The sequence below is a fragment of the Rhinoraja longicauda genome, chromosome 25, assembly GCF_053455715.1.
Source record: "Rhinoraja longicauda isolate Sanriku21f chromosome 25, sRhiLon1.1, whole genome shotgun sequence".
Classification (NCBI taxonomy): Eukaryota; Metazoa; Chordata; class Chondrichthyes; order Rajiformes; family Arhynchobatidae; genus Rhinoraja; species Rhinoraja longicauda.
The window spans coordinates 20,985,577-20,999,954 of NC_135977.1; the positions used below are offsets into that span (position 1 = coordinate 20,985,577).

At 44.5% G+C, this 14,378-nt stretch overlaps 1 protein-coding gene across 5 annotated transcripts in view; it reads right to left on the reverse strand.

Moving 5' to 3' along the window:
* cux2b (cut-like homeobox 2b) overlaps window positions 1-14,378 on the reverse strand; it is a 280,485-nt gene that overhangs the window by 27,520 nt on the left and 238,587 nt on the right. For 4 of the 5 annotated variants that reach the window (XM_078421595.1, XM_078421594.1, XM_078421596.1 and 1 more), the window contains 4 exons: window positions 14,149-14,197; window positions 10,163-10,261; window positions 5,078-5,269; window positions 2,578-2,636 (listed from right to left, as the gene is read on the reverse strand). In XM_078421595.1, the coding sequence (XP_078277721.1) occupies window positions 2,578-2,636; window positions 5,078-5,269; window positions 10,163-10,261; window positions 14,149-14,197 (399 nt within the window). The remainder of the gene's footprint in view (window positions 1-2,577; window positions 2,637-5,077; window positions 5,270-10,162; window positions 10,262-14,148; window positions 14,198-14,378) is intronic. The other variant, XM_078421597.1, reaches the window with a different exon arrangement.

Consider the following 14,378-nt stretch of genomic DNA (forward strand, 5'->3'; position numbering starts at 1 on the left):
AATTCTTTGCCACAGAAGGCTGTGGAGGCAAAGTCAGTGGATATATTTAAGGCAGAGATAGATTCTTGATTAGTGCGGGTGTCACAGGTTATGGGGAGAAGTGCAGGAGAATGGAGTTAGGGGGCAGAGATAGATCAGCCATGATTGATGGAGTAAATGATAGGTCAAATGGCCTAATTCTGCTCCTACCACTTATGATCTTTTTATCTATTTTCAGGGGAATATTAGACTGGTACAAACTACAAAGATCAAATCTAATCAAAGTGAAGCCTTGGGTTTATCTGTACTTAAAAATCCAAAAAGTCTATTCTAGTGATCTAACTCCGTTGGTATAATGATTCAGTTCAGAGTTAAGTTATGCCAGCTGCAAACAGCAGGAAAATGGTTCCTGTGTTGAACAAATACAGCCAACATTGCCAATGCTGAAGAAGAATCATCGATCTAAAACACTGGTTCAGTTTTTCTCGTCACAGATGCTGCCAGACCTGTTGAGCATTCTGGGCATTTTCTGTCATTGCCTCTATTAAATCCCTCTATCCAGGATGGCATATTGGCTCAGCGTTAGCGTCACTGCCTTACAGCGCCAGAGACCCGAGTTCGATCCTGACCCCGGGTGTTGTCTGTGTGGAGTTTTCACATTCTCCCATGATCACATTGAATGGCAGTGCTGGCTCGAAGGGCCGAATGGCCGCCCTCTGCACCTATTGTCTATTGTCCCTTTAACTGGGTTTTCTCCGGGTGCCCCGGTTTCCTCCCACATCCCAAAGACGTGCAGGTTTGTAGGTTAATTGGCCAATACAAATTGTTTCCTAGTGTGCAGGATAGAACTAGTGTACGGGTGATCGCTGGTTGGCGTGGACTCAATGGCCGAAGGGCCTGTTTGCACACTGTATCTCTAAAGTAAACTAAATTAAATACATTGGACCCATACAGCAGTCATGGCATATGCATCATCATGCAATACCAGCAAGAGGTCACAGTAGGTATGTTTGCTTAGTTTAATTGTTGTTCAAGATGTAGGATCCAAAGAGAAAACACTGGAGAAAGCATCTGGGCTTGGGATGCACCAGAGATTGGATTTACAGCAGCTCTGCCCAAGCCCACAGAAACTGCAGAGAGTTGTGGATATAGCCCAGTCCATCACACAGACCAGACGCCCCACCATTGACTCCGCCTGCACTTCACGCTTCCTCGGGAAAGCAGTCAACATAATCAAGAACCTTCCTCCCCTCGGTCGTTCCCTCTTCCCTCCTCTCCCATTGGGCAGAAGATACAAAAGCATGAACACATGTATCACCAAATTCAGGAACAGCTTCTTCCCTGTTGTGATCAGATCTTTGAACTGTTCTCCCGTAAGCTAGGGTGCCGTACCGATCTTCCAACCTACCTCCCTGCAGGCCGTGGATGTTCTCTCTGTACTGCTAATATTACTGTAACACTATCTTCTGCACTCTGGTGTTTTTCTCTTTGCACTACCTGCTGCACTTGTGAGGCTCGATTGTACTCATGTACAGTATGATTTGGCTGGACAGCATGCACAGGTCTCACGACCTCACTACAAGTGACAATAATAAACCAATATCCATTTTTCACCACGAGCGTAGAAACATTTGCAAGTTTGCTGCTGAAAGTACTTATTACATACTGATTTGGAGCAATGAAACTTATTCATGGAACAAAGCATTTTATTTTGTGATGGATTACTATATGTATCATTAACAAATATCAAGATTACATTGACGATTTTACATGCACAGAGTGAAGAACCTTGTGATGCTTGTAATTCGGGGTTAGATAGAACCAATTTATTTGAAATGGGAGACGAGCATAATTTCAGTTTCAGGGAAATAGAACACTATAAGTCTGAGTAAAATTAAACAATTGTAAACTGGTGCTCTCCAATTCAAGGGTCAGGAAAAGACTAGAGGGCATAGCTTTAGAGAGAGGGGCAAAGTTTAAGGGGATGTGCAGGGCAAGTTTTGTTTTAAACATGCTGTGTGGTGGGTGCCTGGAATATGCTGCTGGGGGTGATGGTGGAGGCAGATACGAGAGTGGCATCTGAGAGGCTTTTAGATGGGTATGCAGGAAATGGGCAGATATGGATCATGTGCAGGCAGGCGAGATGACTTAACTCTGCAATATGTTTAGCACATACATTGTGGGCCGAAGGGCCTGTTCCAGTGCTGCACTGTTCTATGTTCTGTGTTCCATGTTCTAGTGATGTAGCAGAAAACTGAATGACAGAAGAGGAATGAAGAAAGTTCAGAAGGGGATATCTTTTAAGGCGGAGGTTCACATTTTAGATTAGTACGGGTGTTGGGGTTATGGGGCGAAGGCAGAAGAATGGGGTTGAGAGGGGAAGATAGATCAGCCATGATTGAATGACAGGGTAGACTTGATGGGCCAAATACTGTTCCTAGAACTTATGAACATAAGAAATGCATAGCACACATTCTGCATGAGGTGCAACGTATTTAGTCACACATTTTGTCACATTATTCCCTTAGGACCTTCAAAACCTTACAACTAGAGATATAGTTATTCTTGTGGACATCACACAGATATTGAAAAACTTACCTTAGTTCGGTTTTACGTTTCTCGTGGTTTAATTGTGCACACAATTTCCGTTCTAAATTCTGAAGGAAGGGAGAGAATTATCAGTCAGCAGGTTGTACAGTAGCTAATATTCAGCACACAGTGCGAATACCTGTGAGTTTAAGGATAGAAACTAAACTAAACAGTCCATGTGGGAAGAGTGGCACGGTGGTGCCACTGGGCCGCTCCAAAGCAGTTACATTGTGCCGCAGAACAGTGCTATCTGTGTCATGTCGCCGGACAACCTCTCTACTCGTTGGTTTACTTCAACCTCAGACAATTGCAAACTCCTCTCGGTGCTTTGACAGGTTTGAAGGGAATGTTATTTTACAGCAAAAATTTTCATTTTCATAATAAAGAATTTCATAGCCTAACAACTGGTGTGAAACGAAAACAAGCAAGTGCACCCTGATTGATCAGTAACAAGACCAAATTAGATTAAAATAGACACAAGAAACTGCACATGTTAGAATATTGAGCAAAAAAACAAATTGCTGGAGGAACTCAGCGGGTCAGGCAGCATCTGTGGAGGGAATGGACGGATGCCATTTTGGGTCCAATCCCTTCTCCAGTCCCTCTACAGGTGCTGCCTGACCTGCTGAGTTCCTCCAGCACTTTGTTTCTCTTAAACCCCACAAGAGATTAACGTTTTCCAAGTTCTAAAATGTATGAGTAAATGGCGCTGTGCACATTGATGGCACTGATTGAACTAAAAGAAGACGTACTGGTATGTAGGTTAATTGGCTGGGTAAATGTAAAAATTGTCACTAGTGGGTGTAGGATAGTGTTAGTGTACGGGGATCGCTGGGCGGCACGGACTTGGTGGGCCGAAAAGGCCTGTTTCCGGCAGTATATATATGATATGATGATATGATATGAGATGATTCATCACATTTAACAACTGCTCACATGTCCTGACAACACACAGGTGAGGAAAACATGAAGTGCTGGAGGATCTCAGCGGGTCAGGTAGCATCTGTGGAGGGAATACCTCCAGCAGCTTCAAGATTGGCTGCAGGAGATGCCCCCAGGACACAAAGATGGCCGTTGGGAAGATAATGATGTCTGTTTCCAGGCCGATTCGGTCGAGGATGACGGAGAAAGGTCCTGCAGGAGCCTGGAGTTTACCTGGATCGGGAACCGCTCCAGTAGATTGAGCGTGCGGGCGGACTAGACTCTGGAAATGGCGCCAAAACATGGTGGTGCCTGCATGTGTAAATATGTTAAAATAATCTCACGGTGCAGTTGCACATCTATATACTAAAACTCTCGTTTGTTATCTTGTTTGTGACTGAACCTCAGCCAAAACGGTACACGATAGCGTGACAATTTTAGGCCCACCTTACTCACCATTGTCACTTTAGTGATAATGCAAGTAGTTTTATTGAAATCGGTCTTATATTTTTTAAGTTATTCATATTTTAAAGTTTAAAAGGATGGGAGGGGGAGGGGAGGAGGGAGGGAGGGGGGAGTGGGGGAGAAGGGAGAGGGGGGTTGAGGAGAGAGGGGAGTGGGGGAGGACAGGGTGCTGCACCAATGCAGGAGATGTTTGGGCCCAACGGGTCCACTTGGTCTAGTGACAAATAAAGCACCATTGAACCATTGAATGGATAGGCGATGTTTCGGGTCAAGAGAAGTAATTGGACCTGAAACGTCAGCAGTCCATTCTCTCCACAGATGCTGCCTGACCCACTGAGTTCCTCCAGCACTTTGTTTTGCTGAAGATTCCAGCATCTGCAGTTTCTTGTGTCTCCAATACACTGGTGAATATCACTGAGGCCAAAAAAGGATCCGATGGATGACTAGTTCATCAGAGTGAGTGAGGCTGGTGACAAGATATTGCCTGGCTACTTATTTAGAACTTAATTTACACCAATCAGCCAAAACATTATGACCACTGACAGGCGAAGTGAATAACATTGGTTATCTTGTTACAATGGCACCTGTCAAGGGGTGGGATATATTAGGCAGTAAGTGAACAGTCAGTTCTTGAAGTTGATGTGTTGGATGCAGGAGAAATGGGCAGGAGTAAAGACCTGAGTGACTTTGACAAGGGCCAAATTGTTATGGCCAGACAACTGGGTCAGAGCAACTCTGAAACGGCAAGGCTTGTGGGGTGCTCCCGGTCAGCAGTGGTGAGTACCCACCGACAGTGGTCCGAGGAGGGACAAATCACAAACCGGCGACAGGGTGTTGGGCGCCCAAGGCTCATCGATGCGCGAGGGCAACGAAGGCTATCCCATCTGGTCCGAACCGACAGAAGGTCTACTGTGGCACAAGTCACAGAAAAATTTAATGGTGGTCAGGGGAGGAATGTGTCACAATGCACAGTGCATCACACCCTGCTGCGTATGGGGCTGCACACGGAGGACCAACAGCATATTAGGCAGGTGGTCATACTGTTTTGGCTCATCAGGTCATAATGTTTTGGCTGATCGATGTATGTCACAAAGACTACATGAAAGTCGTCACTCTCAAACACCTCCACAGATTCCGTCTTCAGTGCTAGCTGCTGCTCCAACTCTGCGATCTGATTTGCTGAACTCTCCTGAAGGTCATGGAAGGCAGCCTGCAGATGTTGAATCTCTTTTAGCAGCCTGATAACCTCCCGGTCCTTAGCAACCAACGTTGCATCCAGCCTTGAACTGGGGCACATCAGAACATTGGCCTGATCCTGGAGAGGAAAGGAAAGAATCCTTTAGGCTGTTTTCCCGCAACTCGGAGTCATAGAGCTGTACAGCATGGAAACAGGCCCTTCGGCCCATCTTGTCCATGCCCAACAAATTGGCATATTGGGTTGTCCCATATGCCTGCATCTGGCTCATAGCCCTCTAAACATTTCCTATCCATATCTTTGCTCAAAAGTCCTTTAAAGTTCTAATTGCATCTGCTTCAACAGCTAAAGTTAAAACCTGAATTCCAACTTCATGATTCACCAACATCATCTGCAATTCCTTATTTCACATTTAACTATGGTATTGGTTTCAATTATAGAGTCAAGTAGCTGTACAGCATGGACACAGGTCGAAGATAGACACAAAAAGTTGGAGTAACTCAGCGGGACAGGCAGCATCTCTGGAGGGAAGGAATGGGTCAAGACCTTCAGACTGGTTAGGGATAATGGAAACGAGAGATATAGATGTGGATATGGAGAGATAAAGAACAATGAATGAAAGATATGTAAAAAACGATGGTAAAGGAAACTGTGCTGATTGTAGGGTGAAAATGAGAAGCTAGTGCGACTTGGGTGGGGGAGGGATAGAGAGAGAGAGAGGGAATGCCAGGGCGACCTGAAGTGAGAGAAATCAATATTCATACCACTGGGCTGTAAGCTGCCCAAGCGTAATAGGGGATGCTATTCCTCCAATTTGTGTTTAGCCTCCCTCTGACAATGGACACGGGTCCTTCTGCCCACCGTATCCATGCTGACTAAGTTGGCACATTGGGCTAGTCCCATTTGCCTTCATTTGGCCCACAGCCCTCGAAACCCTTCCTATCCATACACCTGTCCAAATGTCCAAGTGAAAAAGTTGAACCTGAAGTCCCTCTTAATTATCTCCCCTCTCACCTGAAGCCTCTCTCCTCTGGTTTTAGAATCCTCTTCCCTGGGAAAAAGACTCGTAAGCGTTCACTTCAATGCAAGGTTTTCTTTCACAATTCATTGGAAACCATGGAACAATTATCAATCCTAGCTAAAACTAGTTTTGCTTTTAAAAGTTTCATTTCTCTACTACAAAGGTCACCTATTTTAATAATAGGTTTATAGAAAAACTAGACCAAGTGGACCCGTTGGCCCAAACCTCTCCTGCATTGGTGCAGCACCCTCCCCTCCCCCGCTCCCCTCTCTCCTCAACCGCCCCCTCCCCTCCCCCTTCTCTCCCACTCCCCCCTTCCCCCTCCTTCCCTCCTCCCCTCCCCCTCCCCTCCTTTTAAACTTAAAAATGTGAATAACGTTAAAAATATAACACCGATTTCAATAAAACTACTTGCATTATCACTAAAGTGACAATGGTGAGTAAGGTGGGCCTAAGATTGTCGCGCTATCATGTACCGTTTTGGCTGAAGTTCAGTCACAAACAAGATAACAAACGAGAGTTTTAGTATATAGATGGTTTTACTTTAGAAAAAAGTGAAATAAACAAAATGGGTTTATTGAATGTCATGATGAAGTTTAAAATCAGCAGTCAAGGCATTTAATCATTTAATCATTAAAGCAAATTAGACACATATTGTGTGAGGTAAGCAGCAGCAGAGAAGATGCTTTCTTTATTGAGAGCCAGCTTAGCATTTGTTCCATGCGCTGCTTTGATGTGTTTAAAATGCAACCACTGATCCCAAGCAGACTTTATTATTGCATGCATGACTTTCTGGAGGTTTCACTGAAACTAAAATGATTTTAGTTATCAGGGCCATGCCAACTGGATCTACAACAGATTACTAACACAGACTTATTTAGGTCTGTTTAGTTTACTTTGTTTAGTTCAGATATACAGCATGGAAACAGGTCCTTCGGCCCACTGAGTCCACCACGCCAACCATTGATCACCTGTTGACACCAGTTCTAGGTTATACCACATTCTCATCCACTCCTTAAAGACTAGGGGCAATTTAGGGAGGGCCAATTAACCTACAAACACGCCATCTTTGGGATGCGAGAGGAAACCGGAGCACCCGGAGGAAACCCACACTGTCATTGGGAGAACGTGCAATCTCCACACAGACAGCACCGAGTCCGGATCGAACCCGGGTCTCTAGTGCTGTGAGGCAGCAGGTCTTCCAACTGCAGCATTGTGCACTGGTAGAGTTCTGATAATTAATTCTACTGATGCACAGTCTGTTGTTTAGGACAAAAGTGCAAAGTTGCACTGGTTTTCAGCTGGATCTTTAGCTTTGGACAAAATAGCTGTGGTCAACTAACTCAAGTACCATAATGTGGGAGAAGCTTTTATTTACAAAGATGTGTTATTAATTGGTATGTAATGTTTCTTAAGAGGAGATGAATCATGCCAGTTTTACTAAATCTGGAAATGTTTTAGATAAAGCTTCTTAATGTTTTAGATAGATGCTGATACAAAGGGCTAAAATGTCCAAACTCACAAAGCATTCAATTTTGGAACAACATCTTGTGGGCACCACCAAAGGCAATGTTATGAGGGCGTGCAGCGTAGGTTTACTAGGTTAATTCCTGGAATGGCGGGACTGTCATATGTTGAAAGACTGGAGCGACTAGGTTTGTATACACTGGAATTTAGAAGGATGAGAGGGGATCTTATCGAAACGTGTAAGATTATTAAGGGGTTGGACACGTTAGAGGCAGGAAACATGTTCCCAATGTTGGGGGAGTCCAGAACCAGGGGCCACAGTTTAAGAATAAGGGGTAGGCCATTTAGAACCGAGATGAGGAACAACTTTTTTAGTCAGAGAGTTGTGAATCTGTGGAATTCTCTGCCTCAGAGGGCAGTGGAGGCCAATTCTCTGAATACATTCAAGAGAGAGCTAGATAGAGCTCTTAAAGATAGCGGAGTCAGGGGGTATGGGGAGAAAGCAGGAACGGGGTACTGATTGAGAATGATCAGCCATGATCACATTGAATGGCGGTGTTGGCTCGAAGGGCCGAATGGCCTACTCCTGCACCTATTGTCTATTGTCTATTGAATTAGAATACCAGCGTGGGGCCTTAAACACATGGAAAGTTCAAAGACCAACTCAAGGAAAAGCTGCTATTGTGCCTCCAATTGCATATCTTATCGCCAAACAGTTAAATATCAGAAAACATGTTCCAACTACTGACGTCCATCATCAAAGAAGTGATACGGAAGAACAGTATTGGACCGCAAGATCGCGTCAGAAGCAGCATGACTTTAAATGTTAGACTTTAGAAATGCAGCGTGGAAACAGGCCCTTCGGCCCACCGAGCCTGCACCGACCAGCGATCACCCTGTACACTAGCACTATCCCACACACTAGAGACGATTTACAATTTTACCGAACCCAATTAACCAACAAACCTGAACGTCTTTGGAGTGTGGGAGGCAATGGCAACTCCAGGAGAAAACCCACTTGGTCACAGGGAGAACGTACAAACTCCATCCAGACAGCACCCATAGGATTGAATCTGGGTCTCTGGCGCTGTAAGGTGGCAACTCTACCGCTACGCCACTGTGCTGCCCCTAAATGACCTTGCACATTCTATTTTACCCCGTGCTTCCTACTGTTATTCCCCCATTTCACCACTTTTTAAAAATGGTTTCCGGATTTTCATCTTTACTGATGATCCGATACTCTTTGACCATTCTCTGCGACAACATTTTTCGTCATGAACCCCAAAAGCTCAGTATACTGAAGTCTTTTGCAGTAGACTGACCTGGTCAGGTGGATAGGTCCTGTCCTAAAATGTCACCTATCCTTGTTCTCCAGAGATGCTGCCTGACCCACTGAGTTACTCCAGCACTTTGTAAAATGTTGCACGGAAGAATTAAGAGTGAGATGTGCAGCCCGGATACTGCAGAAGACTTCACAATCTTCAAGCAGTTTGTGTTTTTTGTAAACCAGTCTCTGAAGTTTAATGTATCTTGTGCAATATTTCATACTTGCCTGCATTAAATTCAATCTGCAGTTACTCTATGGTATGCTTTGAGCTATTTTCACCCTTGGAGTCATAGAGTGATACAGTGTGAAAACAGGCCCTTTGGCCCAACTTGCCCACACCAGCCAACATGTCCCAGCTACACTAGTCACACCTGCCAGCATTTGGTCCATATCCCTCCAAACCTGTCCTATCCATGTACCTGTCTGCTTCTTAAACGTTGGGATAGTCCCAGCCTCAACTACCTCCTCTGGCAGCTTGTTCCATACCCCCCCCCCCCCCCCTTTGTGTGAAACTTCCCCACTGTCTATGCAAAATCTTCACTCAATTTGATTTTTGTTTGGTTTAGAGACACAGTGTGGAAACAGGCCCTTCAGTCCACCGAGTCTACGCCAACTATGATCAATCACGCGCTCATTCTATTCTAGACACTAGGGTCAATTTACAGAAGTTAATTAACCTACAAACCCATACGTCTTTGTGAGGAATGTGTGAGGAAACTGGAGCACCCAGTGAAAACCCATGCGGTCACAGTGAGAACATTCAAACTCCGTACAGACTGCACCCGTAGTCATGATCGAACTCGGGCCTCTGGCGCTGTGAAGCACCAACTCTACCACTACACCATTGTGTTGCCCTTTGGATTCTATTTTCTAAATCTGAGCCTTCAATAGGTGCTGGAGTAATAATTAGCCCCCAGCTGAGCTCTGGAGTACACTTACGCCAACCATGTGATCTTGTAGGACATTCCAACAAGTTCCTGTCTCTATCAGCCAGCTAACATCTCACTTTAAACTCTGTACTTGTCTTGAATCTTCACTGCTTTGAGTTTAATTGGCAGCTTTGCCTCAAGATACTTAATGATGTTTTGATTATTTCCTCAAGCTAGTCAGACGGCATCTTCGCATTGTGAATTAATCCCGGCTGCTGTTCGCCAGATTGGCACAGCATTCATCCCCCCCTTTAGTCCCAGTTCCTTACCACTCCCCCAATCCGCGGGGAACGACAGGCCAGATGAATGGAGCAATTGACAGACTGTTCTCGAAGACTCTCCACTTCCCTCTGAGCAGCTTCTGCCCTCTGTAACATAGAACAAAGTGAAAAGCTGAATTCCAACTTCATGAATCACCGACATCATCTGTGATCCTTTATTTCCCATTTTTCTGTTCTTATTGCTCAATAAGAGTGATAGAGCTGTACAGCAGGGAAACAGGCCCTTCAGCCCACCTTGTTCATACCATCTAAGTTAGCATATTTGGCCAGTGCTATTTGCCTGCATTTCGGCAATAGCACTCTAAACCTTTCCTATCCATTTATTGGTTCAAATGTCTTTTAAAAATCATAATTGTACACAGTTCTACATTTTATTTTGGCAGCTCATTCCAGATATGGATAACTCTTTGACATAATTAATCCTGGACTAATATTGATAACAAGCACGGCTAGTGCATAATTTATAGAGGACTTTGAACTAGTGGATTACATATGTATAAAAAATTCAAACACTAGCTCAAACGCCTCTCTTAACACGCGAGTTATACACATGAGGTTCGAGCAACAGCCGAGAACTCAAGGTACTTGAAAAATTCAAAAGCAAATGACAGGCAATGTAACTCATGCTGGAATTGCTGCACACTGCACTGCAGATATCTATCCTTTAATAAATGACAATTAGATTTTTTTGTTACCCTTTTCACTCTTTCTTTAGCTATATGGAGGGGTTGGACAAACTTGGATTTTTTTCTCTGGAGCAAAACTGAGAGGAGACCTGATAGAAGTGCATTGAATTGTAGAGGCATAGATAGGGTAGACAGTCAGAACCTTTTTTCACACAGTGGCGCTATGAAGCGCTAGAAGCCCGAGTTGATCCTGACTATGGGTGTCTTCTGTACGGAGTTTATACATTCTCCATGTGACTGCAAGGGTTTTCACCCACTTGGGCGAGGGTTTTCACCCGGTTTCCTCCCACTTTCCAAAGACGTGCAGGTTTGTAGGTTAATTAGCTTCTGTAAATTGTCCCTAGTGTGTAGGATAGAACTAGGGGATCGCTGATTGGCCTGGACTCTGTGGGCCAAAGGGCCTGTTTCCACACTGTTTCTCTAAACTAAACTGAAGGCCGATCTCCAAGACTGGGAGGACTGACTTATTTTGTTTAAAACAAGCTTATGAAGACACATTCCAGATGTGAAAAGAGATTGCTGAAGGTTGACGAAGACTGAGTGGGAAGACTGCATGCTGCAGACAGACAGATAAATCAGTGGGGGAGATGGAGGGTCAGGTGAGCTAATGGTTCATCATTTGATGAAGCCTTCAGCAATTTATCTGAACAGTTTGCGGCCCTGTAACATCGGCCAAAGAGCTTTCTGAAGCTGTGTCTAGACGCACATATGAAACAGGGCAGGCTGTGAAGACTCATGACAGACCGCAGGTAGTTGATAAAACAGGGTGATGGAGTCTGACTAGGAGCAGAAAACCCAACATAATGGTAAAACCAGGAATAGGCAGCCAGATCCACACCACCCTGGCCACACATTTGTATTCAATGTATGTATTAAAGAGAGAGTTATCTAGCTCTTAGGGCTAACGGAATCAAGGGATATGGGGAGAAAGCAGGAACGGGGTACTGATTTTGGATGATCAGCCATGATCATATTGAATGGCAGTGCTGGCTCGAAGGGCCGAACGGCCTACTCCTGCAACCTATTTTCTATGTTTCTATGTTTCATTTCATACCTGTCATCGGGAAGAAGGTATAAGGGTCTAAAAACCGTGACTTCTGGGTTCAAGGACAGCTTACTTCCAAAATCATCAGGCTATTGAACACGAAAAGCACTAACTAAACTATGAACCGTCTTGGTTGCACTAAGGAGTTTGGGCTTTTTGCATTAATATTGGGGTTTTTAATATTTTGGTTTACTATGTTATCTTAGTTTAGTTTAGAGATCCAACGCGGAAACAGGCCCTTCGACCCACCCAGTCCACGCCAACCAGCAATCACCCCGTACACTAGCACTATCCTACACACTAGGGACAATTTCCAATTTTTACCGAAGCCAAGTAAACTACAAACCTTAACGTCTGTGGAGTGTGGGAGGAAACGGGGGCTCCCAGAAAAAAAACACAAGGTCACGGAGAACATACAAACTCCGTACTGACAGCACCCGTACTCAGGATTGAACTCTGGCCTCTGGCGCTGCAAGGCAACAAATCTACCGCTGCGCCAACGTGCCACCCCTATCTATATGTAGTGTATTTACAGGCTTGTTATGCTACTGCAAGTAAGAATTTCATTGTTACATTTTCGATACACAGGACAATTAAACACTCTTGACTCTCTTGTAAAGATGCTCATATATAAAGGGAATGGTTTTGAGGAGCATTTTTATTTACAAAGTAGAGAGATTTCGTAAGTCATAGGAGCAGATATCCCTGCACATAATCCATTTTCCCGCCATTCCCTGCACACCCATGTGCCCAACCAAAAGTCTTTTAAATGCCCCTAATGTATCTGCTTCAACCACCACCCCAGCAGCACGTTTTAGGCACTCACCACCTTCTGTGTAAAAAAAATGTCCCGCACATCTCCTTTAAACTTTGCCCCTCTCACTTTAAAGCTTTTCCCTCAGGTTGGCTAGCTCAGAGTATTCAGTTTAGAAAAAAGGGACACAAAGTTCTAGAGCAACTCAACAGGTCAGACAGCATCTCTGGAGAAGATAGTTAGGTGATGTTTCGGTTCAGGACTCCTCAGTACTTTGTGCCCTTTTATGTAAGCTAGCATCTGCAGTTCCTTGTTTCCATGTTCAGTCTATAAGGTTGGTCGGTGAGAAATCAACTGTTCAATGGTTCCTTTATTATCACGTGTACCAACGTACAGTGAAATACCATTTTTTGCATACATCTCAGCAAGACTATCACCAGACACAAGCACAATCCCCCGGTTGGTGCAGAATGGCCCACTGAGTCTGTATGCAAGAGGTGCCATTTTGGTGCTATTTTACAGTCACAGCTGCAGCCGGCCACAAAGGCCCGTTGCAGCCGTTGTCTCCATTCCATTTGTCCCTCTCCTTGGGCGAACTAAACTGATGATGGGGATGCAGTCCAAAGCTGAGCACAGCTAGAAACGGTCTGGTTCAGTCTCAGGAAGTTCCTCGGAAGGCCACCTGTTGCAATTTGCTTATTTTACCATCAATTGGACCAACTTTGAAATGGATTATTTTCTCGTCCTTCGCTGAAGGCTGGAAGGTCTACTCAGGTTTCAGTACAAGCTGCGTGTAACTTCATCACAACTTATCTTCATGTCAAATTATCATCAATCTCATTAGGCTTGCTTCCAATTTCCACAGAAGTATTGCAGCTTTGTTAAGAAGCTGTGTAGTGCATAACATGGCATCCCTTGGTAGATACATTGCTAGTTAGCAAACATGCTAGTTTGGAGCAGCATGGTGGCGCAGCAGTAGAATTGCTGCCTTGCAGTGCCTGAGACCCAGTTCGATCCTGACAATGGGTGCTGTCTGTACGGAGTTTGTACGTTCTCCCCGTGACCTGTGTGGGTTTTCTCCGGGTGCTCCAGTTTCCTCCCACATCCCAAAGGCGTGCAGGTTTGTCAGTTAATTGGCTTTGGTAAAAATGGTAAATTGTCCCGAGTGTGTAGGATAATGCTAGTGTACGGGAATCGTTGGTCAGCATGGACTTGGTGGGCCAAAGGGCCTGTTTCCACGCTGTATCTCTACACTAAACTAAAGTATAGCAGCTCTTTTAAGAAGCTGTGCCTTACACAACATGGCACCCCTTGGTAGATAAATCACTAGTTAGAAAACATGCAAAACCAATACATTCTGCAAATGTTCAGGAGCTTTAATTAATAAATTAATAAATTATGCCACCTTCATTATGCCTTTTCATTCCTCTTAAAAATTGAATCTCACACGATTAATACTTTTACAGTCTCAACTCTGCTTCTTTCTTACCTGATTAGCCTTCTCCAAGTTGGTCATGATCAACCCCACTTCATCTGCCCTGAAATAGATGCAAAACGTCACAGTTTGACAGGAAATAACCTACAATCATGTGAATAGACTGCAAAATAGCAACTCATCACCTCCTGCCGCAGTTGATTCAACACCTAGTATGCTATTCTCTACAATGGTGCAAGCAACGCAAGCCTTTCTGCTGCAGTTACCTGACGTACCAGGATTTT